The sequence below is a fragment of the Onychomys torridus genome, chromosome 1, assembly GCF_903995425.1.
Source record: "Onychomys torridus chromosome 1, mOncTor1.1, whole genome shotgun sequence".
NCBI classification, from domain to species: Eukaryota; Metazoa; Chordata; class Mammalia; order Rodentia; family Cricetidae; genus Onychomys; species Onychomys torridus.
In genome coordinates, this window is record NC_050443.1 from 29,571,986 (window position 1) to 29,596,920 (window position 24,935).

The following is a 24,935-nucleotide window of genomic DNA, read 5'->3' on the forward strand; positions in this document are numbered from 1 at the left end:
TTGAGAACGTACTACAGGACCATGGTCACAAAAGTGGTTGTAAATTCACAAATTCCAAGTCATTGAACCTCAGGGTTTCTCAATTCCATAAACTCTACACCCAAGCCCATCGTGTGCACACACACACGCACACACACACGTATTCACATAATGTGTAACTCCTCCTGCTTCTGCCAGCTGCCAAAGAGTTTGTGTCTCCTCAGAGGACCACCCTCCTTGTAAAATCACGGAGAAAGCCCAGGAAAGAAACCAAAATAGCCACTCCGTGAGTGAAAGGGGAAAAGTTTATTCCAAACTGCCAAAGCTGTCTCCTGGGAAAGCAAGGAGAATCAACAGGGAAAAGATTTTCAGAGTTAAATGGGAAGGGGAGAAAGGCAGCTTGTGAGCTGGGACTGAGGGAACCTGGCATTGACCTTGGCAAGTTAAAAGGCACCACAGGCATATGTTCATGGAAGAGCCACAAGCTCCTCTTGCCAGAGATAAGGAGAATGACTGCTTTTTTTTTTTTTTTTTTCCAAGCAGGAACTTTCTTCAAGCCCCTGAGGGAATGGGGGCTTTTGTCTAAATGCCAGACTTTGAGAAAAGGGCTGTCTTGAGGGACCAGACACACTGGAACTAAATAAACTCAGCCGTGCCTTTTGCCTAGACCAGACTCCTTTGGTTGGTTTTTTTGTTTTGTTTTGTTTTTGTTTGTTTGTTCGAGGCAGGGTTTCTCTATGTAGCTTTGCGCCTGTCCCGGATCTCGCTCTGTAGACCATGCTGGCCTCGAACTCTAAGAGATCCATCCTGCCTCTGCCTCCCGAGTGTTGGGATTAAAGGCGTGAGTCACCACAGCCTGGCTAGACCAGACTCTTTAATCCTGTAACCCTGAGATTCCCAGAAGAAGCAAGGGCTGCTTTCCATTTGGGTGAGCGCAAGTCTCCGGCCGCGAAGGCCTCTGGGAAGTGTAGTCCGGAGCGAGAAAGCGGCGGACCCATTCGGATTCTTCTCACTTGCAAGCTGCGGATCCAGGGCTGTGAATGCCTGGCCGCAGGGAAGCCGCTGTTCCAAACCGTCTAGGCCGGGTCCAGGCCTAAGCCGATCCCCCTGCTGGAGCGCCGCGCCCTTACCTGGGCACTCTCCCAGCTCGAACACGGAAGGCCAGAGCCGCCCGGCCAGCCGCGGGGCCCTCTGGGAAGTGCTACCCTGCATCTAACGGACCCAGGTTTGTGGCGCTTCTCCTGGCCAGCCTTAGCCGTGCCGGGTCGTAGTTCCCCGGGTTGTGCGCGTTGGGTGGCAGCGGGGTGGAGGATCTCGGCCGGTGGCTGGGCTCGGCGGTGAGTCCCCAGGAAGCCGCGAGCCCGGAGGCCGGCACTCTTTGTGCTGGGTGGGAGCGAGGCCCTGTGGACCTGGGTGTGGATGGAGGAGGCGATGCCAGCGGTTTGCAGCGGCAGTGGCCTCGGCGTGATGTGGCTGTAATCCGTTATGTGCCTTTAGGAACATGGGTGCACATGTACATGACTGAGAGAATGAATGAATGAGGAACTCTGTGGGTGGAAGTCAAGTCGGTAGGATTGTGTGTGGAGATGTGTGAAGACCGTGTTTAACGAGTCGTTTGTAACTTAGTCGTTTATAATAATTGGAAATACAATTTTATACGAAATAGTAGTAGCCCCAACGCATGACTATTTTCGTGCATTGACAAGCTGTCTTGTATCATGCGTCTTGCTGCCCCCACTCCATTCCCCAAATACCAGGATACAGAAAGTCCCAAAGAATAAAAATTATTCAGTTCCACTAGTCACACAGCTCTTGTCAAATACACTTCTTTACACCCTGTACATGCATTATGTGCTCATATAAAGAGCATGATGGCTTAAAAGAGCAATCACATCATATATACAGTTCTGTAACTTACCTCTCATTTAATAAGATATTGTTAACATATCGATATCAACAATTACAAATGTATACCATTTAAATTTTTCTTGGTATACATATATGCATCTGTCTTCTGAATAATTTATGTCTTTTCAACCTCTTGAAGTTATAAACCAAGTTTATGAAGAACTGTTTGGCAATGCTCTAATGCATCCCCTTCCTCCCTCCTTCCTTGGGGGTAGGCTTTTAGAAGTGGAACTGATACAGTAATAATCCTTATTAAAACCTCCCTAGATCTAAACATTTGTCCCCAGTGCAAGGTTCTAACATTCTACAATATTACTAAAATAGTAGATGCATCTCTATTATTTCAGTAATTTGAAGTAGAGATACACCCTAGATAGCAAGAAATACCATAAGTGATAATAATCCTTGTTAACTTCATAGTTACAAAATAAAACTTAGTTTGCAGTACTTATTACCCAAATCAAGCATTTTGTGATTTGTTTTTCTAAAGTAGTGTTCTGTTTTCAGCTTTCATTTCCAGAGTTCTTCCTCTGCTGAGAATCATTTTATAAACTGAATATTTGTTGAATGTTGGATACCTATCAGTCACAGTTTTTTGGTGCTTGGGATATAGCAGTGAACAAAAGAACCAGCCCTCAGCTGTCATGATACTTACATTGCTGTGGGCCCGATAATAAAGTAAGTAAACCAAATATATCAAATGCTGGAAAATACTAAGAAAAGAAGTCAAAGTGGGGGATGTTTAGAATTAGAGATGGGAAGAAGAGTTTCAGGTGGAGTGACCAGGGAAGGGGTATTGAGAAGGATGGATAAGGAGATGACTCGAGAAAAGGAGGTAGGTGTGTATACAGCCGAGGGAAGATTGCTGCACACAGGGACAGTTCAGTTATATGGGTTTTGAGGATTTCATGCCTGCTGGGATGAAAAACACTGGTGCTGGCTCAAACAGCAAATGCCCGGGAAGACTAGTTCGGGTTCGAGAAGGAAGCTCAGTGGAGGGGAGGAGGGCAGAGGAGGTTGGGCTTTCTTGTCCGTAGTTGTGATTTTGGCTTTTACCTTGAGTGGAAACTCAAGGGAGGTGTTTTGGACATGGGAGTAATAATAAATACATCTGCTTGATGACACGTTGGCCGCTCTGGAGACAGTGAACAGCTGGAAAAGGAATGCAGAAAGGCCAGTTAGGAAACTTAGAATGGTCTAAGGGGCAGACTGGGAGATCCAGAGCCACGGAAGTGAGAATGGTAAGTGGCGCTCGCCATGTTCAAGCAGAGCTGCAGGAGGCGCGTGAAAGGATGGGTGTAGACTGTGGCTGTAACAGGGCTGCACAGTGTTGATTTGGTTAAGAAGTCGATTCTTTTTTTTCCCCCTGTTTTGGTTTTTTGAGATAGGGTTTCTCTGTGCAGCCCTGGCTGTCCTGGAACTCACTCTGAAGACCTGGCTGGCCTTGTACTCACAGAGATCCACTGCCTCTGCCTCCTGAGTGCTGAGATTAAAGGTGTGTGCCACAACTGCCTGGCTAAGAACTTGATTTTTGAGAATGGAGGAGAATCTTCCTCAAGAAGAAAATGAGTTCTGGTTTGGGATATAATATGTGAAGTGTGATATGCTCGTTCAAATTGAAATGTCACATTGGCAACTGTATATACAGGTGTGACATTCAAGAATTCTTAGCTTATAAATGGTACTGAAAACCAGAAGAATGAATGAGATCACTTAGAGTAGATAGAAAAAGATAGAGGTGAAGGACTGATTTGGGGGTTACTCTAACATTATGACATCTGAGGAATAGTGGAGAATTAATAAAATGTCTGACAGACTAGCTAGAAAAGTCAGGAAACTAGGTGAATGTGTTATTCTGAACACAAGGAATGAGTCCATCTTAATGACAACTGTGTCAAACACTACAGACAGGGTATTGAAGGCTAAGAAAGAAGCATTGGCTTCATTGGTGGTTTTGAAAAACATTTCAGTGGATTATGGAGCCAAGGAGAACTAGAGAAGGAAAACTGGAGAGATCAAATCCAGATAGTTCTTAAGAAACCCACCCCCCAACTCACTTAAAAAAAAAAAAAAAGGTAAATATGATCAAAATACACTGGATGAAAAAACTAATCAAAGACGAGGGAGGAGTGTGTCTGTCCTTAACTAGAGCCTGGAGGATCAGACGGCAGAGTGTGCCTTAGCTGGGAGCATGCTCACTATCAGGAGTGGAGAAGGAAGAAGCCACTGGACCAGAGACAGACCGGCAAACAGATAGCTGGCGAGCGCTCGTGACTTTGCCTCTGCACTCCTTTATAGTTGACTGAAGGAGACCCAGCCTGACCCGCTGAGGGTGGAAAGAGCTGTTAGGGTTTGAAGAGAGAGCAAAGCAAACTAGGTAATCACTTAAGCGAGCAGGGAAAGAGGAGCGAGCAAGGATCAAGTTAAAATAATTGCTTGTGTTTTCTGATTGTGGATTTTTAAAAAAGCGTTATTTTTAATTTATGTGTACGTGTGTTTTGTCTGCATGTATGTCTGTGCCTCACGTGTGTGCGGTGTTCTTGGATCCCGTGGAACTGAAGTTATAGACAGTAGAGCTGTGTATGTGCTGGGAGCCCAACCTGCAAGAGCGGCAAGTGCCCTACCCATTGAGCCGCGTCCCCAGCCCCGATTGTCACTTTTAAACTGAGCAAACAAAGAAGTGAGACCAGGAAGGAATAAAAGACATGAAAAGTTGGTGGAGTCCTGAAGGGGCTGAAATAAGGTGACAGGAAGGAGATTTTTCAGTTTGGGTTGTCAAATGTCTTGTAAACAGAACGAAAGGAGCCGGACATGATGGAGGCACGGAGATGACCAGTTTGAGGTTAGCCTGGGCTGCACGGCAAGGCTCAGATAGCAAAAGTGAAAACTGAACTGTCACTGCTACCATTACTTCTTCTGCTTCTACTAACTGAAATATTTTCCTAAAGAAAAAAAAAAGCCCTCATCAATTCTTTAGTTAGGAACAATTTGCACAAGAAAGAGGGAATGAATTGACTTTTTCCCTCTTTATAGGATTTAAGGACATCGTATTGGTTCTCTGTCTCCCCCGCTACTACCCTTCCCATTGCCTTTTCTAGACAGTGTTTCTTTGTGTAGTCCTGGCTACCCTGGATCTCACTCTGTAGACCAGGCTGGCCTTGAACTCACAGAGATCCAGCTGCCTGTGCCTCCTGAGTGCTGGGATTAAAGCCTTGTGCCACCACCACCAGGCTTTCCCTTTCTCTCTCTCTCTCTCTCTCTCTCTCTCTCTCTCTCTCTCTCTCTCTCTCTTTCTCCTTACATGTCCCTAGTTGTCTTTGTGTGCATCATGTATATGCAAGTGCTTTCAGGGGCCAGAAGAGCTATGCAGTCTCCTGGAACTAGTTACTTACAGGTGGTTGTAGCCATCCAGTGTGGGTGCTGGGAACTGAACCAGGGTCCTTTGCAAGGGCAGCATGTGCTCTTGACCACTGAGCCATCTCTCCAGCCCCAGCTTTAAATTTTTTGGGGGGGGGGTGTTTTTTAAAAGATAATTTATATATATGAGTGCTCTGACTGCGTGGTCTCTGCACACCAGAGGAGGGCATCAAATCCCATTAGAGATGGTTGTGAGCCACCATGTGGGTGCTAGGAATTGAACTCAGGACCTCTGGAAGAGCAGCCAGTGCTCTTAACTGCTGATCCATTTCTCTAGACCTTAAATTTGTTTTTAAATAAGCAAAAGTAAAGTGAAAGTTTATTTCAGGACAGCAGTGAAATAACCATATTTACCATGGTGACTTTACCTATTTAAGTATGATATTTATTTTAGCTCATTTGTATGAGCTTGGATAAACTTTTGTTTCTATTTTGTCTATTTATTTATTTATTTATTTATTTATTTATTTTTATTTATTTATTTTTGAGATGGTGACTCTGTGTTGCCCAGGCTGTCTCAGACTCAGAGCTCATGTGACCCTCCAAGGCATGGCCTGTTCAGTGCTGGGACTGATTGAAGGCATTAGTGTCACAATTGCTCATTACATTTTTATATAAAAAATAAACCTTAGAAATAAGGTTTTATATAGCTTTTGTTTGCACTATATTCCAAGTGTCACCTTTGTGCATAAGTTAAAACAGCATACAGTGATTTACCTTTCTCCCAGGAAGTATATATTTCACTGGAGCACCTGTCTGTCTCTCAGAGCTCCTGTAGAGAGGATTCTGACAGGCACTGTCAGCCCTTCATTTATATCTAACCAGAAGTGAGTGCCCAGAGTCCCTGGTTCTTGCATTTTCCCATCTCTCTATTTTCATCTGAGCTTAAAGTGGTTTTCTTGTGGACATAGATTGTTGTGGGATATTTGTTTGCATTGACACTCTGAGACTGTCAATAAAGTCTAGCTTCAAATTATCCATAGAGGTTTTGTAGGACCCAGGATACAGACTGAGAAACACAGGAAGCAGTAGAAAGAGGCTTAGGAAGAGTCATAGGTCTTTTGGACGAGGAAGGAGAGAGAGGAGGCCACTGGTCACTTCTCTGCCACTTCTCTGCTTCAAGGGGAACTTTATTGTGAGTCTTGAGTGTCAATGTGAACAAATATCCCACAACAATAGGTAGGTAGGTCATGGACAGTCTTTTGTGTGTTGAGATTAACAACATTTCCCTTGGTAGTGAGTTAACATCCACTACCTTCCCAATTGTGCTTGTCTGTTCTTTGGCCCCTGGGTGTGTATCATGAATCCTAGCAGTTCTTATTAATAAAAACAAACCTGGAGCCAGGTATTGGGGTGAATGCTGGAAGATCAGAGAAGCAGAATAAGCCACAGCTACCTCACCTCGCCAGTTCCTCAGCTGATCCTGTTTCCTCAGACTGGAAGCTTCTGTGTCCTCATCTGAATGGGTCTCAGCTGAACTGCTGCTCAAAAGCCTAAAAGCTTAATCAGCTCTAGTTCCTGGTCCTCACGCCTTAAATACCTTTCTGCTTTTTGCCATCACTCCCTGGGATTAAAGATGTGTGTCACCATGCCTGGCTGTTTCCAATGTGGTCTTGAACTCACAGAGATACAGATGGATTTCTGCCTCTGGTATGCTAGGATTAAAGGCATGAGTGCCACCATTTTCTGGCCTCTGTATCTAGTGGCTGTTCTGTTCTTTGACCCCAGATCAGTTTATTAGGGTGTACAATATTTTGGGGAACACAATACCACCACATGGGTGGGTTTTTTTTTTGTAGCTCCTTTACTTGATCTTCATAAATAATCTCTGGTTTTACTCTTATATTTATATTTTCTTTAAAAAACATGTAGTATTGCCACAGAATTTTCAATATATATGTATTTTTTAACTTATCTTGGTTCACTTTGAAGAAGAGCTGAGTGGTCTTTGTCACTCCTTCCCACATTTTATGGCCCTTTGGTCATTGGCGTCATTCATTCTGTGCTATAATTAGCTGGCACATTGTTATTGCTATTGTTTTAAGTAAGCATTTGTCTAGATCAATTAATGAAGGACCCAAGAAAGTCTTTCCTTTACCTGTATTGTCCCATCATGGGTTTGCCGTTGTCATTTGCCCATCACTATAATAAGCATTACAGCTTGGATGGAAAGGTGTCCTGGCAGCTCGGAGCCAAGGAATACCACAAAGTCACACTGCACAACAAGCCTCACACGAGATTTATTGGGAGGGAAAAACCCAGGAGGGTGGCTGCCTCTGCTTGTGCAAGAAACAGCAGCTAACTGAACAGGATACAGGGCTTATATAGAGCTTCTTGGGAAGAGGGTAGAACTTTTTCAGGGTGGAGCTTTCTAGGGTGGAGATTGGTGGGATTTCATGTCCAGAGATTGGGCTTTATACTCTGTAGGGTAGAGGCAGGGTCCAGCAGTTAAGAGTTTTCTGTGAGTGGAACCAGGCAATTGAGGTCCTTGGGGGAGGGCCTGGCCACTCATGTGGCTCAAGGGGCTTACATTCCTCCTTTTCTGTTTATTACTGATAACAATTAGGTCACAAGAAAAGGGGCTATGTTATTATTAGACTATTTCTTGCTGAAGCAGGGTGTTGAATCCTTTGGGTGAAATCTTCACTATCAGGGTATAATCGGGAGTTGCTGTCCTCTGTTTCTGAAGCTAGAGGCTGGTAATACTGTAATAGCAACTGATTAAGTCTGGTTAGAGATCTTTCAGATATGTTGTTGAAGAAATTTAGACAAGAAGTTTATAAGGCAGGGTGTGACTAGTAGGGTTAAGGAAAGCAGGAGAAAGGAGGTTAAGAAGGGTAGTGTCCAGTTCCATATTGGACTGTCAATGCCAGAGCCGCTAGCCAGAGGCATTGAGCTGTTTTTTACATTTTTGGAGATCCAGCTGGAGTTGCTGGATCTTGTCTTTTACTCTATCTGACTGGTTGATAATAGAAACAATATTTATCCCTGAAGAAGAGACAAAGACCACCTCTTTCTGCTGTTAGTGAATCTAATCCTTGCCAATTTTGTAGCACTTTTGGTGGCCCAGTGAGTCTATTTGGCCCTGGAGGGTAAGGATGGTCTGAACTACCTGTTGGAGATCCTGAGTGAACTGCGAGGAAACTGATGGTAAATAGCTAGGGAAGTAGTCAGTCCTGGGTTTCGGCACCAGAATATAAGTGTTACAGCTCTGCAGAGAAAGGTTATAGCTGTAGCTTGGAAGGAAAAGTATCCTGACTGTCAGAAGCCAGGCTATACCTGTGTTACAGCTCTGGGGGAAAGCTAGCCTGGCCATCAGAAGCCAGGCTATACCTGTAAGTGTTACAGCTCTGGGGGAAAGCTAGCCTGGCCATCAGAAGCCAGGCTATACCTATAGCTGGGAAGGGAAAGTTTTATCCTGGGTGTTGGAAGCCAGGCTATACCTATAGCTGTGTTCCAGTGGGGGATGGCTTCCCCAAAGGAATCTAGCAATCCTGCTCTTCTTGGAGAGAGCCATTACAGCTCAGCTCTGCCCCACTTTGCTAAGAGTTTTCCCACAGAGGTGTCCCTTGCTTCTCTGCTCCACTCTGCTAAGGGGGAACAGCCTTTCAGAAATGTAGCAGTTTGCTCTAGCTTTGGAGAAAGTTGTTACTTCCCTGCCCCACTCCGCTCCAGTGAAAGAAGGCCTTCATTCAAAATGCATTCAAGAGATTTCTCTGGAGGGAGGAATCAAGAGAGTAGCTGTCTCTGCCAGGGTGGAAAGAGGCAGCTCCCAACTGAACAGGGGCAGGGCTTATATAGGGCTTCATTTTCCAGGGTGAAGGGTGGGAATTGGTCAGATTTCAATCCCCGGTCTTGGACAAACTCAGAGATTGACTGGATTTTGTGCTCAAGGATTGGTAGATTTTCCTGCTTGGGGATTAGTTGGTTTTTGTACTGAGTTGGTCAGGGACGGAATGTGTTTCTTTGGTTCTGGTTTCAGGGTCAGGGTATTGGTGAAATTATTAAGGCCACTCCATGTAGTTAAAAGGGAGGTTTATTTTGTGGGGTAACTCACAAGTGAAGGGATAGGTAGATTGCAGGGTCTGGGAAAGGTGTGGCACAGTCCGGCGGTGTTCTCTGGAGAACTCTGCTCGGTCTACCTCCAGCGTCCAGGGTCCAGGAACCAAGAGAGCCCAGCCCGCACATCCGGAACTCGGGTTTTCAGGGTCCTCTCTCAGCCCCACCTTGTGGGTGTGACCGTTACCGAAGCCTCAATGGGGGTTGGAACTTCCAGGTCAAAGCTGGAATGGCTACCCACTACAACAGGGTGTGTTTCTTTCACTGGCTCTGGTCTCAGGGCCAGGGTGTGTTTCTTTGGCTGGCTCTGGTCTCAGGGCCAGGGTGTGTTTCTTTGGCTGGCTCTGGTCTCAGGGCCAGGGTGTGTTTCTTTGGCTGGCTCTGGTCTCAGGGCCAGGGTGTGTTTCTTTCACTGGCTCTGGTCTCAGGGCCAGGGTGTGTTTCTTTGGCTGGCCCTTTTACCGTACAACTACATTGTCCAGTCTTAAGATCTTCTTGCCTCTGCCTGCAAGTGCTGGATTTACCGCAGTATGCCACTGTGACCAACTAAAACACCACCACTTCTTGAAGGAAGAACTGCTTGATAGATTCCCTTAGGTTTCGTTTGGGAGAGTTTCTCTATGTCCTTCACTGTTGAAAGGTTAATTTCTCTGCATAGACAGTTCTGGGTTGGTGTTTTCTTCTTCAGGCAAACACTCCCTGTACTCTGGTGTCTGTGTTTATTTTTAAGACTGCTATAGTTCTTTCTTTTTTTCTGTGGAGATATGGTGTTGGTTTTTTGCTGGCTTCCTTTTTATTTTCAGTCTGCCATGCTTGTGTGTGTTGTTCCCACACACACACTGATGTTCTCTGAGCTTTTTAGGACTGTGACCAGATTTCAGAAGTGAAAGAGAGGCCAGCAAGGCATTTAGGAATACATCTGTCAAAGGAGCCATTGCTTGAATTTAAGCAAGAGAACATTTGTGTAAGTAAAAAAATGTAAAAAAGATTTATATTATTTCATATGTATGTGTGAGGTTTTGCATGTATGTACATGTACCATGTATGTGGTTGGTGGCGTTGGAGTGTGTTGGAGCCTCTGGAGCTGGAGTTACAGGCTATTAATTATGAGTGCCCAATATGGGTGCTGGGAACTGCACCCGGGTCTTCTGCAAGAATAGCAAGTGCTTTTAACCACTGAGCTACCTCTCCAGCCTCAGTATAAAATTCCTGATTAAATCATGGGATTTAAAAATTAATTTGGAAAGGGTATCATTGAAACTATTGGGGATATTTGAATATGTAGATTAAAAGTATGAGTATATATGTGTGGGTATGTGTATGTTGAGGAGCTGCTCATAGAGGCCAGAAGAGGGCATCAGATTCCCTTGAGCTGGAGTTACAGATGGTTGTGAACCAACTGATGTGGGTTCTGGGAACCAAACCTAGGTCCTCTGGAAGAGCAGCAAGTGCTCTTAACCACTGAGCCATCTCTCCAGCCTCATGACTATGTAGATTTTATTATTTTACCAGTGTTTAATGTTTTTGGTGTAATAGTGGCATTGTGTTTATGTGGGAGAATTTCTTTAGTTTTTAACAGGTACAAGCTAGAGATAAAAGTGAAGGTCAAGTATGTAGAGGAGGAATGAGACCAAATGTAGCAGATGAAAGCAAGCTCTAAGTGAATGTTTCTACAAGCCTTTGTAAGAGCTTTTAAAAGTGAAAATGAGCCAAGTGGTGGTGGTGCATGCCTCCAGCTCTTGGGATCCAGAGGCAGGTAGATCTCCAAGTTTGAGGCCAGTCTGGTCTACAGAGTGAGTTCCAGGACAGCCAGGGCTACACAGAGAAACCCTGTCAAGGGTGGGAGGTAGTGAAAATGAATACAAATCGAAGGGAATTTGAGTAGAATGCATATATAAGTTCACTATGTAAACTAGAGGAAAGGAAGGAAATAGTTAGGCTATTTCAGGGAGCATATCCCTCACTTTTAACCTCTAGAGGGAACACTTTGCACATTGGCTAATGTGAGTTCTGTTACCTTATGTTTAACAAATGCCAGTGGGAAGCTTCCTTCTCAAATGCAAAGACTCTACGCGTCCCCTCAGAGCAAGAGAAAGCTTATAAACAAACTCTGGTTCTTTTCTTGTAGGCTTTGTTTTGAAAAGTCTATCTTTGTTTATTGTAAAGTAGAGCTTTTCTTTTGTTGGTGCGGATTGATTGAATGATTGAGACTCATCTGTAGCCAGGGTGTCCTTGACCTAATGGAGACCTTCCTGCCTCAACCTCTCAAGTGCTGGGAATACAGGCATATGCCACCACCCTCACTTAAAATTAAAAATGCAAGAATATACTTATGCATGCACATTACATATAAACATGTGTATGTATTCAAAAATAGACAGGTGACATCGAGTGAGAAGTAAGCCTGTTTTCTGCCCCATACCTGCGCTCTCGGCTGAGGCCAGTGCTGTTTCTCTGCCTCTTGTTGACATGGAATCTTGGGCTGTTAAGTGTTTAGATGGGGGACAAGAGGACTGGACTGTTCATCCTGTGTCCTCTGAGCTGTGTGTGACCTCTCTCTGCATGCCCGCTTGGGGTTTCAGCCTCGTGCCCCTTGCCTCTTCCTCCGGCTTGCTAATTTATGTAGTTGTTCCTCTTTTCAATCTTTCATACAGAAATGTTGTTTTCAGTGAGAGGTTTCGAGCTTAAGAGTGCATTTCCCTGAGTCTCTGGCCTTCCGTTCTTCCCATCACTATAATCTAGCACCAGAAATATCTGAGCACTTTGCATCCTGATACCTTTATTAAATGAAACTTGCTTTGTATAGCCTTTTATTTCCTTTTGTAGTAATGAGAATTGAACCTAGGATCTTGAATGTGCTAGGTAGGCGCTAGACCACTGGACTGTTCTCTAGCCCTTTAAAACATTATTTGCTTATTTTATTATTTATTGAGGCAAGCTTAAGTTGCCCAGGCAAGCCCTGGGCTTGGAATCCTCCTGCCTCTGACTGATTTGTATATTCTTAGATGTCTGTGTGTGTGTGTGTGTGTGTGTGTGTGTGTGTTGAATCTTCATGTAAGTATGAAAAAGAAAGTCTGCTTCATAGAGCGGCTGATGATAAAGTTTTATAGTCACAACTTGAGAAAAGTTTGCAAAACCATAAGCATCGGTAGGTCAGGAAACTGCCGTGTTTTGTCTTGTTAAATACCAGTAAGAGAATTTAAGAGCTTAGACTAGAGACAGAAAAAGTAAAGTCTCTGTGGCTGAGAGTTTGCAGCACATTTTTAAAAGATAAGCAAACAGAGCGCTCTTAACCACCAGTACTTCTGATACACCTTGCAAACATAGACTTTACAGTCCTGGAAATATGCCACCTTTCTTGTTACCTTCCCATTTAATCATTTCTTTTGTAAATGTCTCAGCACACTAAGAGAGCCTGCATGGCTTAGAGTTTCCGGGTTGTCCTGGGCCAGTGCTCTCAGAGCTGCAGATAAAGTCCTGGACATCCCCACAGATGTGCCCCTTCTCTCTCCCCCTCTCTCAGCCCCGGCCATCTTTCTAGTGACCCTTGTGGTATCAGCCCCTCAGCAGTATGAATATTTTCCCACTTTCTGTTGGGTCCAAGAGTGATTGTAAGTTGTAAATACATATTCCTGGACCACGAAGGCAACTGCGCTAATGACTTCCGTTCTTTTTGCCAGCCCAGCCTGCTCAGGCCGCCCTCCCTCGACAGAAGAGGAAATGACTGATTCTGAGGTAAATATTAAGTAGTGTCTTGTCCTGTGCTTGTACATGCCATTTAAGGGCACTGCAGTGAAAGTCTGTGTACATAAGACATTCTTTTTCTTCAAAGGAAGTAGTGTTAGAAGTTTAAAACTAAGGGAGAGTTCAAATGTGGTTGTTTTATGAAGTCCATTCTGAGAAGTTAAAGCTGGACCTCAAGTTTTGGTTTCTTTCTTTTTTTTCTTTTTGGTTTCTCAAGACAGGGTTTCTCTGTGTAGTCCTGGCTGTCCTGGAATTCTCTTGGTAGACCTAGGCTGGCCTTGAACCCATAGAGATCCTCCTGCCTCCTGAGTGCTGGGACTAAAGGCGTGCGCCACCATGCCTGGCTAGTTTCATTCTTTTAGGTAAAGAAAACCATGGCACAAGTTGATTACATCAATTTCATTATATAGGAGGCTGAAACCAATAATTTCCTCACAGAAATAAGTCTTTCATTGGCACATGGGTCAATGAGAACAATACTGTGTGGCTCCTTACAGTTGATAAACCTAGTTTTGTTTGTTTTGACTAAAGATGGAGCAATATTTGTCGAAGTAGTCCAGAATTGGAAGGATCACAAATAAACATCAACAGCAAAATAAACAGCCTAGTGCTTCACAGCAGTAAGGGAGTGTATCTAAACACTGTGCAGGGCTTCTCAGCGGTAAGGGAGTGTATCTAAAGTCAGAATAGTGCCCTGGGTATGGCAGTATATGTTTATAATCCAAATAATTGGGAGGTGAAAAAAGCAGTGGGTGGACATGTTGTAAGGTATAAAAAATGTCAGGCTGTGCACATAAGACTTTCAGGTATTGAATTATTGAATATGACCCTCACTTCATGGCATCTTTATCTCAGTTGAGGTAAATACTGAAGGATTCTTTTCCTCAACCTTGTTTCCATCCCTGCCAGTTTTTTATACCTCTAATTTTTGCCTTAGGCACATTGAGATAATTATCAAGGTGAACACACTCTGTAGGCAGCACAGGGTCAAGAAAGAGGGTTATTTGCCAACAAGAGGGCTCAGAAAGTAAAGGCACTTGTCGCCAGGTTTGAAGGCCTGAGTTCAATCTGGGCCCCGTGTGCTGACTGGAAAGGACTGATCCATGTGATCTGTCAGTCTCTGCCTTTATTTACTTAATATTATGTTTGTCAGATTTATCCATGTTCAGTTGTTATATCTAGTTGTAGTTTAGTCTCTTTAATTCAGCTAACAAATTTGCTTTTATTTATACATATTGCTGACATGTATTTCATTGGTTTTATTTTTAGGAATTATAAATGTGAAATATGTGAAATTTTTTATAAATGCCAGCTTGTGCATGAAGTCCATTGCTATGGAAAACAATTTTCTAAAGTGATTGTTCAAAATGACACTGTGTTGGAGAACACTCAGTCACCCTAAGGAACCTTCTTGAGTGTTGTTATTGACTTGGCTATTGTACTGGGGGTTGAGCACTCTACAACTGAGCTAGGAGCCAAAGGTTTTGTATGCATGTACACATTAAGGTGCCCTTAGAGTCAAAAAGAGGGAGTCAGGTCCTCTGAGCTGGAATGCAGGCAGTTGTGAGCTACCTGGCGTGTGTGCTGGAACTGAACCTGGGTCCTCTGGGAATTCTCTTAATCATTAAGCTGCCTCTCCAGCCCTATTGAATGCATTTTCTGTATTTACAAGCTTGCCTTTTCAACATAATAGGGATTCATTTGTGGTAGAGGAGAAACTCAGAACTTGAATACATAAAATCACATTCTTGTCAGGCACGATGACTCACTTACCCTTTAACCACAGCACTTAGGAAGCAGAGGCAGCAGGGTCTTTATGAGTTAAAGACTACCTTGTCTATAGAGTGAGTTTTGGATCCTGTCTCCAACAAAAGAAACCAGAAAAAATACAGCAAAAACAGAACACAGAATCCCTTTCTTCTTTTTATATAGTCACCTAAATTAGCCAATGAAACACAGCAGCGAGCCCCAAACTAGAGTTTTTCTAGAGATAAGTCAATATCTCATGTGTTAAATCTTTCACAGCAGTTGCCAAAGCCATTTTGCTACAGCAAACTTAAAATTTCTTAAAAAATTATTTGTATATGTCTGTATATGTGTGTCTAAGCATATATGTGTGTGTGTGTGTGTGTGTGTGTGTGTGTGTGTGTGTGTACACAGATGCAGGAAGAAGGTATCAGTGTGATCCTCTGTTTCCTGAGTTCAAGGCCAGACTGGTCTGCAAAGTGTGTTCCAGGAAAGTCAGGGATACACAGAAAAACCCTGTCTCACAAAACAAAACTGAAACGGGGTGGGGGGTGGGGGGCAAAAAAAAAAAAAAAAAAAAAAAAAAGCCCTGACACAGCATTCCACCGAGTTTCTCTTCTGTCGGCGAGCTATTGCTGGGCATGCAGCCTACCCCTAAGAGTAATTTGTTTCTGCAGTGAGACTGTAGGGGAGATTTTATTACTACATCAATATCACTGCTTGTTCTAGATCTTTTTAAATTATTTATTTCATGTCAATTTAATTTTGATAGATTATATGCATATAAAAATTCACTCCTGTTTTTAGGTTTTCCAATTTAATGGATATGCTTTTAAGGGATGTACTAGTGATTTTTTGAATTTCATTTGCATCTATTATATGGCTTCCTTTTGACACCCTCTGTTGGTGAGACTCTTCACAGAGGTTTTGATTTGATTGCTCTGTTCTTCATTTCCAGTATTTCAGTTTGGGTTTTCTTTTTTCTTTTTTTCTCCTTTTTTATTTATTATATTTGTGTTTTAATTTTACACATCAGCCATGGGGTCCCCTGTCCTCCCCCCCCCCCCCACCCCCACCTTCCCCCCAGCCGCTCCCCTCCATTCCCATCTCCTCCAGGGCCAAGACTCCCGTGGGGATTCACTTAAACCTGGTGGATTCAGTACAGGTAAGTCCAGTCCCCTCCTTCCAGGCTGAGCAAAGTGTCCCTGTGTAAGCTCAAGGTTCCAAACAGCCAGCTCATGCACTAAGGAAAGGTCTGGGTCCCACTGCCTGGATGCCTCCCAAACAGTTCAAGCTATTCAACTGTCTCACTTATCCAGAGGGCCTGATCCAGCTGGGGGCTCCACAGCTTTTGGTTCATAATTCATGTGTTTCCATTGGGTTTTCTTCATTATTTCTGTCTTCTTTTTTTCTTGAGACAGGGTTTCTCTGTGTAGTTTTGGTGCCTTTCCTGTAGATCAGGCTGGCCTTGAATTCACAGAGATCCTCTTGGCTCTGCCTCCTGAGTGCTGGGGATTAAAGGCGTGCGCCACTGCTGCCAGGCTTATTTCTGTCTTATTCTGTCTTATTCAGAATCCCTCTTTCATGTCACATGTATCCATCCTTATTGTATTCAACTGTTTGTGTCCTCGGGATTTTTTTTTTTTTTTTTACGAGTTTATTTTGTTCTTTAAGTTCTTTGAACATACTTACCCTTCTTTTCAGTTATTTTTTGGATGCCATTATTACTATAGAGTAATACTTTTTGAAGGAGTTAGGTTTCCTTGGTTTTTCATGTTACTTGTGTATTGTGTAGAGACTTGTACATCTGGAGCTAGATTGTTGGTTGAATTTATTTCTTATTTAACTTACCCTTATTGTTTAGGAGTGGGTGTCTCTTCGTGGTCTTCACAGTGAAGGGTACCAGGTTGTTATTATCACCTGTTAGAACCAGGAGTGGTGGTGGATAGAGTCTGGGTAGGTGTGCTGACCTCACTTATGGAAGATTCGGGGCAGTTGCACCCCAGAAACTGTGGTTACCAGTATGATGGGTAGGATTGAGGCTTTCTGGACATGCTGAACTCACCAGGACAACAGGCAAGGCTAGAACCTCCCCAGTTCACTGGGGTAACAGGCAAGGCTTTGCTCATCTGGTGTGATGTCATTTTTCTTTATGGCTGAACAAAATTCTGTTGTGTATACATACCACTGGCTCTATTTTCTAATAAATGATTATAACTGCCAGAATATTGCTAATGATACTTGTTTTGTTTTGTTTAAAAAACTGGCAATGTTTTTTATAATCTCTTTTTTCTGAATAATATCTGAACAAGATTCATTATGTTTTTCCTGTGTCATTAAAATGGATAACTTCAGGTTGAGTGTAAGTATGTTGTTACAGGGAACAGTGACATTCAAAGATGTGGCTATTGATTTCACCCCAGAGGAGTGGAAGCAATTGGATCCTACTCAGAGGAACCTGTATCGGAATGTGATGCTAGAGAATTATAACAACTTAATCACAGTGGGTAAGATGATGTCCTTTTCTAAAACAGATGGAACGTTTTCATGTTGGTGAGTTTTGAGATGCTCTTGTCCGTGCTGTAGTGTCAAAGCAAAACCTTTGGTCATATTTCAGGGTGCAACATTCCCAGGAGTCAGAATACCTGGCTTCCACAGGCCCATCTCAATTCCCGAATTGTCTTTTGTTACTAGTGTGTACACCCAAATCTGTGTCATTTCCCTCTGACAGGCTCTCCAGTCACCAAACCTGATGTGATTTTCAAGTTGGAACAAGAGGAAGAGCCATGTGTAGTGGAGAAAGAAGTGTTAAAGAGACACTGTCCAGGTTAGTGGGAGGGAGCCAGACAGGTGAGGAGAGAGGAGGGATACATGGGTAATCTGTCTGAGATGTTTCCCAAGGGATTTTTCTAAAGCATGTAGACTTGTGTAGTAACAGTGTGAACACTGAAAAACTAAGATGTCATTTTCCTTTACAATTTTTTAAATTACATTTTTATTTGTGCATGTGTGCACATGTGTGTGGATGCATGTGTGCTATGGTGCACATGTGGAGGTTAAAGGACAAGTTGTACCCTAGAACGTGGGTCACCAGGCTTGGTGGCAAATGCCTTTATCTGTTGAACCACTTTATCAGCCTGAGGTGTTATTTTTCAATACTATTAATGTGTGTGTGTGTGTGTGTGTGTGTGTGTGTGTGTGTGTGAGTTGTTTTTGAGTGTGTGCTGATGCATTTGTGTGTAAAGACATGCATGTGGAAGCCAGAGGATAACGATATTCTGAGGTACTGGGAGTTAGGACTGTATTATATCTTTTTGGCAACACACACTTGAACTCATATTGTTATTGTTGTATTGAGATAAGGTCTCTTATAGCACAAGCAAGTCTTGAACTTGCTATGTAGCTGAGACTAGCCTTGAATTACTGGCCCTTCTGCCTCCACCTCCCAAGGGCTGAACTTAGGAGACATAGTCTACAATGCTTTGCTATTGTGTGTTCATTTTGAGTTTTCATACAATCTTTGGGTATTTCTTACTAATTTTTCCTTAAATTTTTCAAATTCCTTTATAAGTAGTTTTCTTTTTATTATATTTCCTAAATAGCTATTTATGTATATATGAAGGTTATTAAAATTAATATTACTTTCTTTCGCATAAAACAAAGATGATTGAATGTCTAGATATCTGCTTCTACTCATACTTTCTTTCTTGGAATTTCCTTCTAAAAACCGTGGATAAGAGATATATGTGGGGCTGGAGAGATGGCTCAGAAGTTAAGAGCACTGGCTGGTCCCACATGGGAGCTCACAACTGTCTGTAACTTCAATTCCACAAGATCTAATGCCCTCTTTAGGCTTCAACAGGCACCAAGTAAGCACATAGTGCACCTAAATGCATGCAGGCAAAACACCCATATACATAAAATGAAAATATTTTTAAGATTAAAGTAAAATAGGAGATATGCATTTGATATTTGTTTAATTGAAATTTTTTTCAAGTATACTTGGTATTTCAATATTTGAAAAGAAATCATCAGTGATATTTATCTGCTATCTATTTTAGGAGAAATTTGGGCAATTGATGAACATCAGAAAACCCAGAACAAATTCTTGAGGCAAGTTTTCAAGGAAACAGTGACTGATGAAGCCAATGAATGTCCTAAGAAATTTGCAAATAAATTTCCTCCAAATGCAGATTCCATTCCTTCCAGACACAATCTCTATGAACATGAGTGGTTTGGAAAGTCTTTAGAAGATAATCTTGATGATCATAATAATGTTAAAAGCCCAATGACAGAAGAACATTTTGAATATGATGATGCTATGAAATCATTTAACAATAGCTCGCCCTATTTTGTAGTGACCCCCTTTAAATGTAACCATTGTGGAAAAGGCTTTAGTCAAACCTTGGACCTTATTAGGCACCTGAGAATTCATACTGGTGGGAAACTCTATGAATGCCACCAGTGTGGGAAAGGATTTAGCCTCAAGGAAAAACTTATTAATCATCATAAACTTCATAGTAGGGAACAGTGTTATGAGTGTAATGAATGTGGGAAAACTTTCATTAAAATGTCAAATCTCATTAGACATCAAAGAATTCATACTGGAGAGAAACCGTATGCATGCATGGAATGTGGGAAATCCTTCAGCCAGAAATCTAATCTGATTGATCATGAAAAAATTCATACTGGTGAGAAACCTTATGAATGTAATGAATGTGGAAAATCCTTCAGCCAGAAACAAAGCCTCATTGCCCATCAAAAAGTTCACACTGGGGAGAAGCCTTATGCATGTAATGAATGTGGTAAAGGCTTCCCTCGAATTGCTTCCCTTGCTCTTCATATGAGAAGTCATACAGGAGAAAAACCTTATAAATGTGATAAATGTGGAAAAGCCTTCTCTCAGTTTTCCATGCTTATTATACACGTAAGAATCCACACAGGTGAGAAGCCCTATGAATGCAATGAGTGTGGAAAAGCCTTCTCTCAAAGCTCAGCACTAACTGTACATATTAGAAGTCACACAGGTGAAAAACCCTATGAATGTAAGGAATGTAGAAAATCCTTCAGCCATAAGAAAAACTTCATTACACATCAGAAAATTCACACTAGAGAGAAACCTTATGGATGCAATGAATGTGGGAAAGCTTTCATTCAGATGTCAAATCTTGTTAGGCACCAGAGAATTCATACCGGAGAAAAACCTTATATATGTAAGGAATGTGGCAAAGCTTTTAGCCAGAAATCAAATCTCATTGCTCATGAAAAAATTCATTCTGGAGAGAAGCCCTATGAGTGTAATGAGTGTGGGAAAGCCTTCAGCCAGAAACAAAACTTTATTACACATCAAAAAGTTCATACTGGAGAGAAACCTTATGATTGTAATAAATGTGGTAAAGCCTTTTCTCAGATTGCATCCCTTACTCTTCATTTGAGAAGTCACACAGGAGAGAAGCCTTATGAATGTGATAAATGTGGGAAAGCCTTCTCTCAGTGCTCATTACTTAATTTACATATGAGAAGTCATACAGGTGAGAAGCCTTATGTATGTAATGAATGTGGGAAAGCTTTCTCTCAAAGAACGTCCCTTATTGTGCATATGAGAGGCCACACTGGTGAGAAACCCTATGAATGTAATAAATGTGGAAAAGCCTTTTCCCAGAGCTCGTCCCTGACTATACACATACGAGGTCACACGGGAGAGAAACCCTTTGACTGCAGCAAATGTGGAAAAGCCTTCTCTCAGATCTCATCTCTTACTCTTCATATGAGGAAACACACAGGAGAAAAGCCCTATAACTGTATTGAGTGTGGCAAAGCTTTCAGCCAAAAGTCACACCTTGTTAGACACCAGAGAATCCACACTCACTAGAAACTCCGTGAACATTGTGAATGTGGGGACTGTCTACCAATGAAATAACCACCTCATAGCACACACTACATGACCTGTTCTAGATCAGAAAACTATGAATATAGCAAAGCCTTGTAAAGAACCCATGCATTTATTAGAGAATTCTCAGTGAGATGACCAATTGTATGAGAAAACAGAAACCGTAAACAAATCAGTTGATAGCTAATCAGTATTCTAATTCACATCTGAAAGAAAATATCTGCTGAGTATCAGCATACTTGAGCTCCAAGCCAATGCATGAAACAAGATAAGAAGATAGGAAAAATCAGAAAAGTAACCTTTTATAGGCAGTATGAGACTATGAAAAAGTAGGTTTTGTATGATAATGTATAAGTCTGAAAATCTAAGATAATTAGGTGGCATGTCTACAAAGTTACAAAGCTTGCTGATGGTTACAAAAGAACACTTGAAAAATAAAGTTAGAAAATTATAAAAAATACAAGTACTCTTCCAATTTTCTACCTTTGCTATTCCTCCACTCAAAATTTATACATCAGTTGTAAAGAAATTCATGAACTGATTTCAAAATAATACAGCAAGCAAGACAAAGGACCACAAATGGGAACAATTTTTTTTTTTTTTTTGCCAAGACAGGGAAGGTGATCACTACTAGATATCATTACATTATTTAAAGTTTTTTCTCATTCAAATTCTTTTGAGTGAATAAAGAAACTATTGGAAACAAATTGAGGATTAACATAGAAATTCAAGACTTGGCCAATTTGTGTATGGCTACTGAAAACATTGGAGTAAGTCTATCCTGTTCAATATGTGTAAAATTCATATGACCCAAACATGTTACTTCTCAACCATACATATATGAAATCCATCAGGCTGATGAGATGGTTCAGCTGATAGGGTGCTTGCTGCCGAGCCTGATACCTGACTTTGATCCTCAGAATCCATGTGGTGGAGGGGGAGCACTGACTCCACAGTAGTCCTCTGACCTCTAATGGCATGCCTTGGCATGTATGTACACACACACACACACACACACACACACACACACACACACACACACACAAAATAATCCAAATAAAAAAGATAAAATTCTAAAACCATGATGGAAATAAAGTAGAATATGTTGCTTTAGAATAAGAGTATTTAAAAAGAACCCATAAACATGGAATAGTCTATTTTATTTTAGTGTATTAGACTCAGAAGCACCTTTGTATGTGTACAAACATATCTATCAGTATGTTCCTGGAATCATGGTTTGTTTTGCTCTAAAATGTATGTAACATTCCCATCAACATAGAGATAGATCAATATGTTTATTTCTATGATAGGATACTATATTGTAAAATAACACAAAATTCACATGTAGTTACATGGATAGATCACAATATTTTGAGAGGAAAAAGCAAAATACATAATGAAACATGGTATAATATTTGTAACTTAATAAACCAGTTCAAAGAACAGTATTGGATATTACTCATGGGTCCATTTATGATATTAACTGTCTTTGAGGATGTAGAAGGGTTTCATGGGAGTTTGTTACATTGATCTGTAATACTTCTTTAATAAAAGGATAAAAGCAAATATTACAGTGCTGACAAGTCTGGTTGTCAAAATTAGTTCTGAAAATTTAAAGTTTGTCTTTAACTGCCTGCTTTTTCTAAAGTTAAGTCAATGGGTGCAGGAAGCATGGACTTATAGAATCAATTTTAATAGCATTTATGTGTTATTTTATATTTAGTCCTCTTTATACAAACAAGCCTGATTGAAGATGCTTTGTTTTCTGTTTTGGTTGGATATTTCACCAAAGACTCATGTGTTGTGAGCTTGGACCCTAAAACAAGTGTTCATGGGTGATTTGATGATGATGATCTAACCTCTTCAAATATTTAACCCACTACTGGATTCCTAGTTGATACTGGAAGGTGGAAGCTGTAGGAGGTGATACCTAGGGAGAGGAAGGCCACCTGAGGCATGCCTTCCAAAGAGGTAATACTTTTCCCCTCATTTCAGTTGATTTTCTTAGACCTTTTTGTCACAGTAACAGAAAGCTGGCTCACATTCTTTGTAACATTAATAGAGATAATGCAAATCAACAGTATACAACATTGAAGGCCCGTTTTAAAATTGCAAATCATGTTATCTTTTACATAGTTCTTTCCTTAGTTGAAAGCAGTAGAAAAACAAAAGATATTATTTGTTGGAAAAATTGACTCTGAATTTTAAAGAAAAGTTCCAATTGCATTTGGGTTGGTTTTGAAGAGGAGGAGAGGAACTATGCACAATGCCAGATGGGGTTAGCAGCCTCTGGAGCCACGGACCATCAGAGCGGGAGCAAAATTCAGTGAGCTCAACAAAGCTTTTTTGAGTGTCTATATTCAGTCCATTTGTATTTGGCAGATTTAGAGAAAACAGTATATTTTTTATTCTATCTCAATGAGTCCAAAGCTCTTTACCTAATTTACCTTCTTTCATAACTAAGGAAAACTATAACTATGACCAGTCTTCAACTCCATCAAAGACCCCATAAAGGTGAAATGTTACCTAACAACAGGGGCATCTGGGTTCCTTGACAGTAACCTCAGGTTCTTCTGTTACATTGGGGCATTCAACTTTGGCCTACAGGCCTAGTATATCTGACAGATATTTTTGAGAAGCTGGGAAGTTTGAAGAACTCTCCTACCTTGGCAAAGTTTGGCAGTCACTTTTTTTTTTTTTTTTTTTTTTTTTTTTGCCTCCTTCTGGTCTAGTTTGACCAGTATTCTGTCAGCAATTGAGGCAAGGGCAGTTTCTTTGCCATAAAGAAAGCAACCTCCATATGGAGGTTCTTTGATGTCCATCATCTTCTTTTAAAGTAAATGGGTGCTGTCAGGAGCAGACTGTTATGAAATGTGGAAGAATCCTCTTTTGCACTGTAAAGATTTGTTACTCAAATTACTTTAATAAAAAGCTGACAGACCAGTAGCTGGGCAGGAAGTTACTCAGGAAAGCCAAACTGAGAATGATGGGAAGGAGATGGGTGGAGTCAGGAGTCACCAGACAGGTGCAGAGGAAGCAAGAGGGGAATGCCCAACTGAGAAAAGTAACCAAGCCACGTGGCTAAACGTAGATAAGAATTATGGGTTAATTTAAGTGTAAGAGATAGTTAGTAGTAAGCCTGGGCTACTAGCTGAGCATTTGTAAGTCATATTAAGCCTCTGAGTTTATAATTTGGGAAGTGGCTGCTGGGTATTTGGGAGTTGCTGGCAGGACAGAAATTTCCACTTACATATGGCGCTCCAACGTGATGCACATACATCCACATAAAGCCTGAAAGAGCTTAAAAAGAAAGGGTTCTAGATACACAGAAATGGAGCCAAAAGCAGCTTCATAGTTCATGTCTCTTCCCCTGGAAGCTGCATGCATTCCTGAGCCACAGCATGCTGGATTCCCACCACAGTACACAGAGGCACCTCCAATTCTTGCAGCCTACTGCACGGCAGATTTAGCTTTTGCTCATAAAGAAAAAGAGGATTACAGATAGATACACAATAAAGACAGATTCAGATGGAAAAATCCTCTAAATGGGTTACAGTGTGTTTAAAAATACATAAAGAACATATACAGCCTTAAACATATAGATTTAAAATAATAAAGTCCTTTGAAAGGGGAGTAAGTAATATAAAGGAAATGAGCCATGTGAGGATGGAAAATGCACAGAGAGTCTGAATTATGTATATTATGTTGTTTTTAAATTTTTTGACTGCTATGAGATATTTGATTATGGAAGTTGCTGGATTAAATCAACCTATATGTTTAAAAAATATCTTGATTCCAAAATTTAAGTCAAAGATATGTCACTTTGGGGGGGGAGGTTATGTTTTTTTTCCACAGGAAATGAGAAACTATGGGTTCATTCTGGATTAAGAAAAGTCAGGTTTGATCGAGGAAGAACCCCTGAAATCCTAACTATAGAAGTGAGAAAATAAACCTAAAGTAACTACAAGACACATGACATATTTCACCTGCTCAAACATAAAATAAAAATTATCTTTGGCTGGCTTGTGTACAAAACACAGTTTATATTTATATTAATACATACATACATACATATACATATATACATATATATGTATATGTGTGTATATCTATATCTATATCTATATCTGTATATCAGAATAAGGGACTAGACACAAATAGATGATCCAGCATTTCAATACACCTCTGCTGC

At 41.4% G+C, this 24,935-nt stretch overlaps 1 protein-coding gene across 3 annotated transcripts; it reads left to right on the forward strand.

Moving 5' to 3' along the window:
* The first annotated feature begins 957 nt into the window (after positions 1–957).
* On the forward strand, positions 958–21,747 carry LOC118577103 (zinc finger protein 569). Of its 3 annotated transcripts, XM_036177254.1 has the most exons (7): positions 958–1,204; positions 2,395–2,565; positions 10,226–10,327; positions 13,044–13,098; positions 17,234–17,360; positions 17,585–17,680; positions 18,915–21,747. In XM_036177254.1, the coding sequence occupies exons 4-7, from the start codon at positions 13,084–13,086 to the stop codon at positions 20,723–20,725; spliced, it is 2,049 nt and encodes a 682-aa protein (XP_036033147.1). In that variant the 5' UTR covers positions 958–1,204; positions 2,395–2,565; positions 10,226–10,327; positions 13,044–13,083; the 3' UTR covers positions 20,726–21,747. The 3 variants fall into 3 exon arrangements, with proteins under 3 accessions (XP_036033147.1, XP_036033076.1, XP_036033220.1); XM_036177183.1 differs by lacking the exon at positions 10,226–10,327; XM_036177327.1 differs by lacking the exons at positions 2,395–2,565; positions 10,226–10,327.
* The last annotated feature ends 3,188 nt before the right edge of the window (positions 21,748–24,935 follow it).

What these genes read in the sequence shown, in the direction of transcription:
- LOC118577103 (XM_036177254.1), top strand. An exon ending in TAACAACTTAATCACAGTGG is followed by an intron (nt 17,361 to 17,584) that starts GTAAGATGATGT and finishes TCCCTCTGACAG; the next exon opens with GCTCTCCAGTCACCAAACCT. An exon ending in GTTAAAGAGACACTGTCCAG is followed by an intron (nt 17,681 to 18,914) that starts GTTAGTGGGAGG and finishes TATCTATTTTAG; the next exon opens with GAGAAATTTGGGCAATTGAT.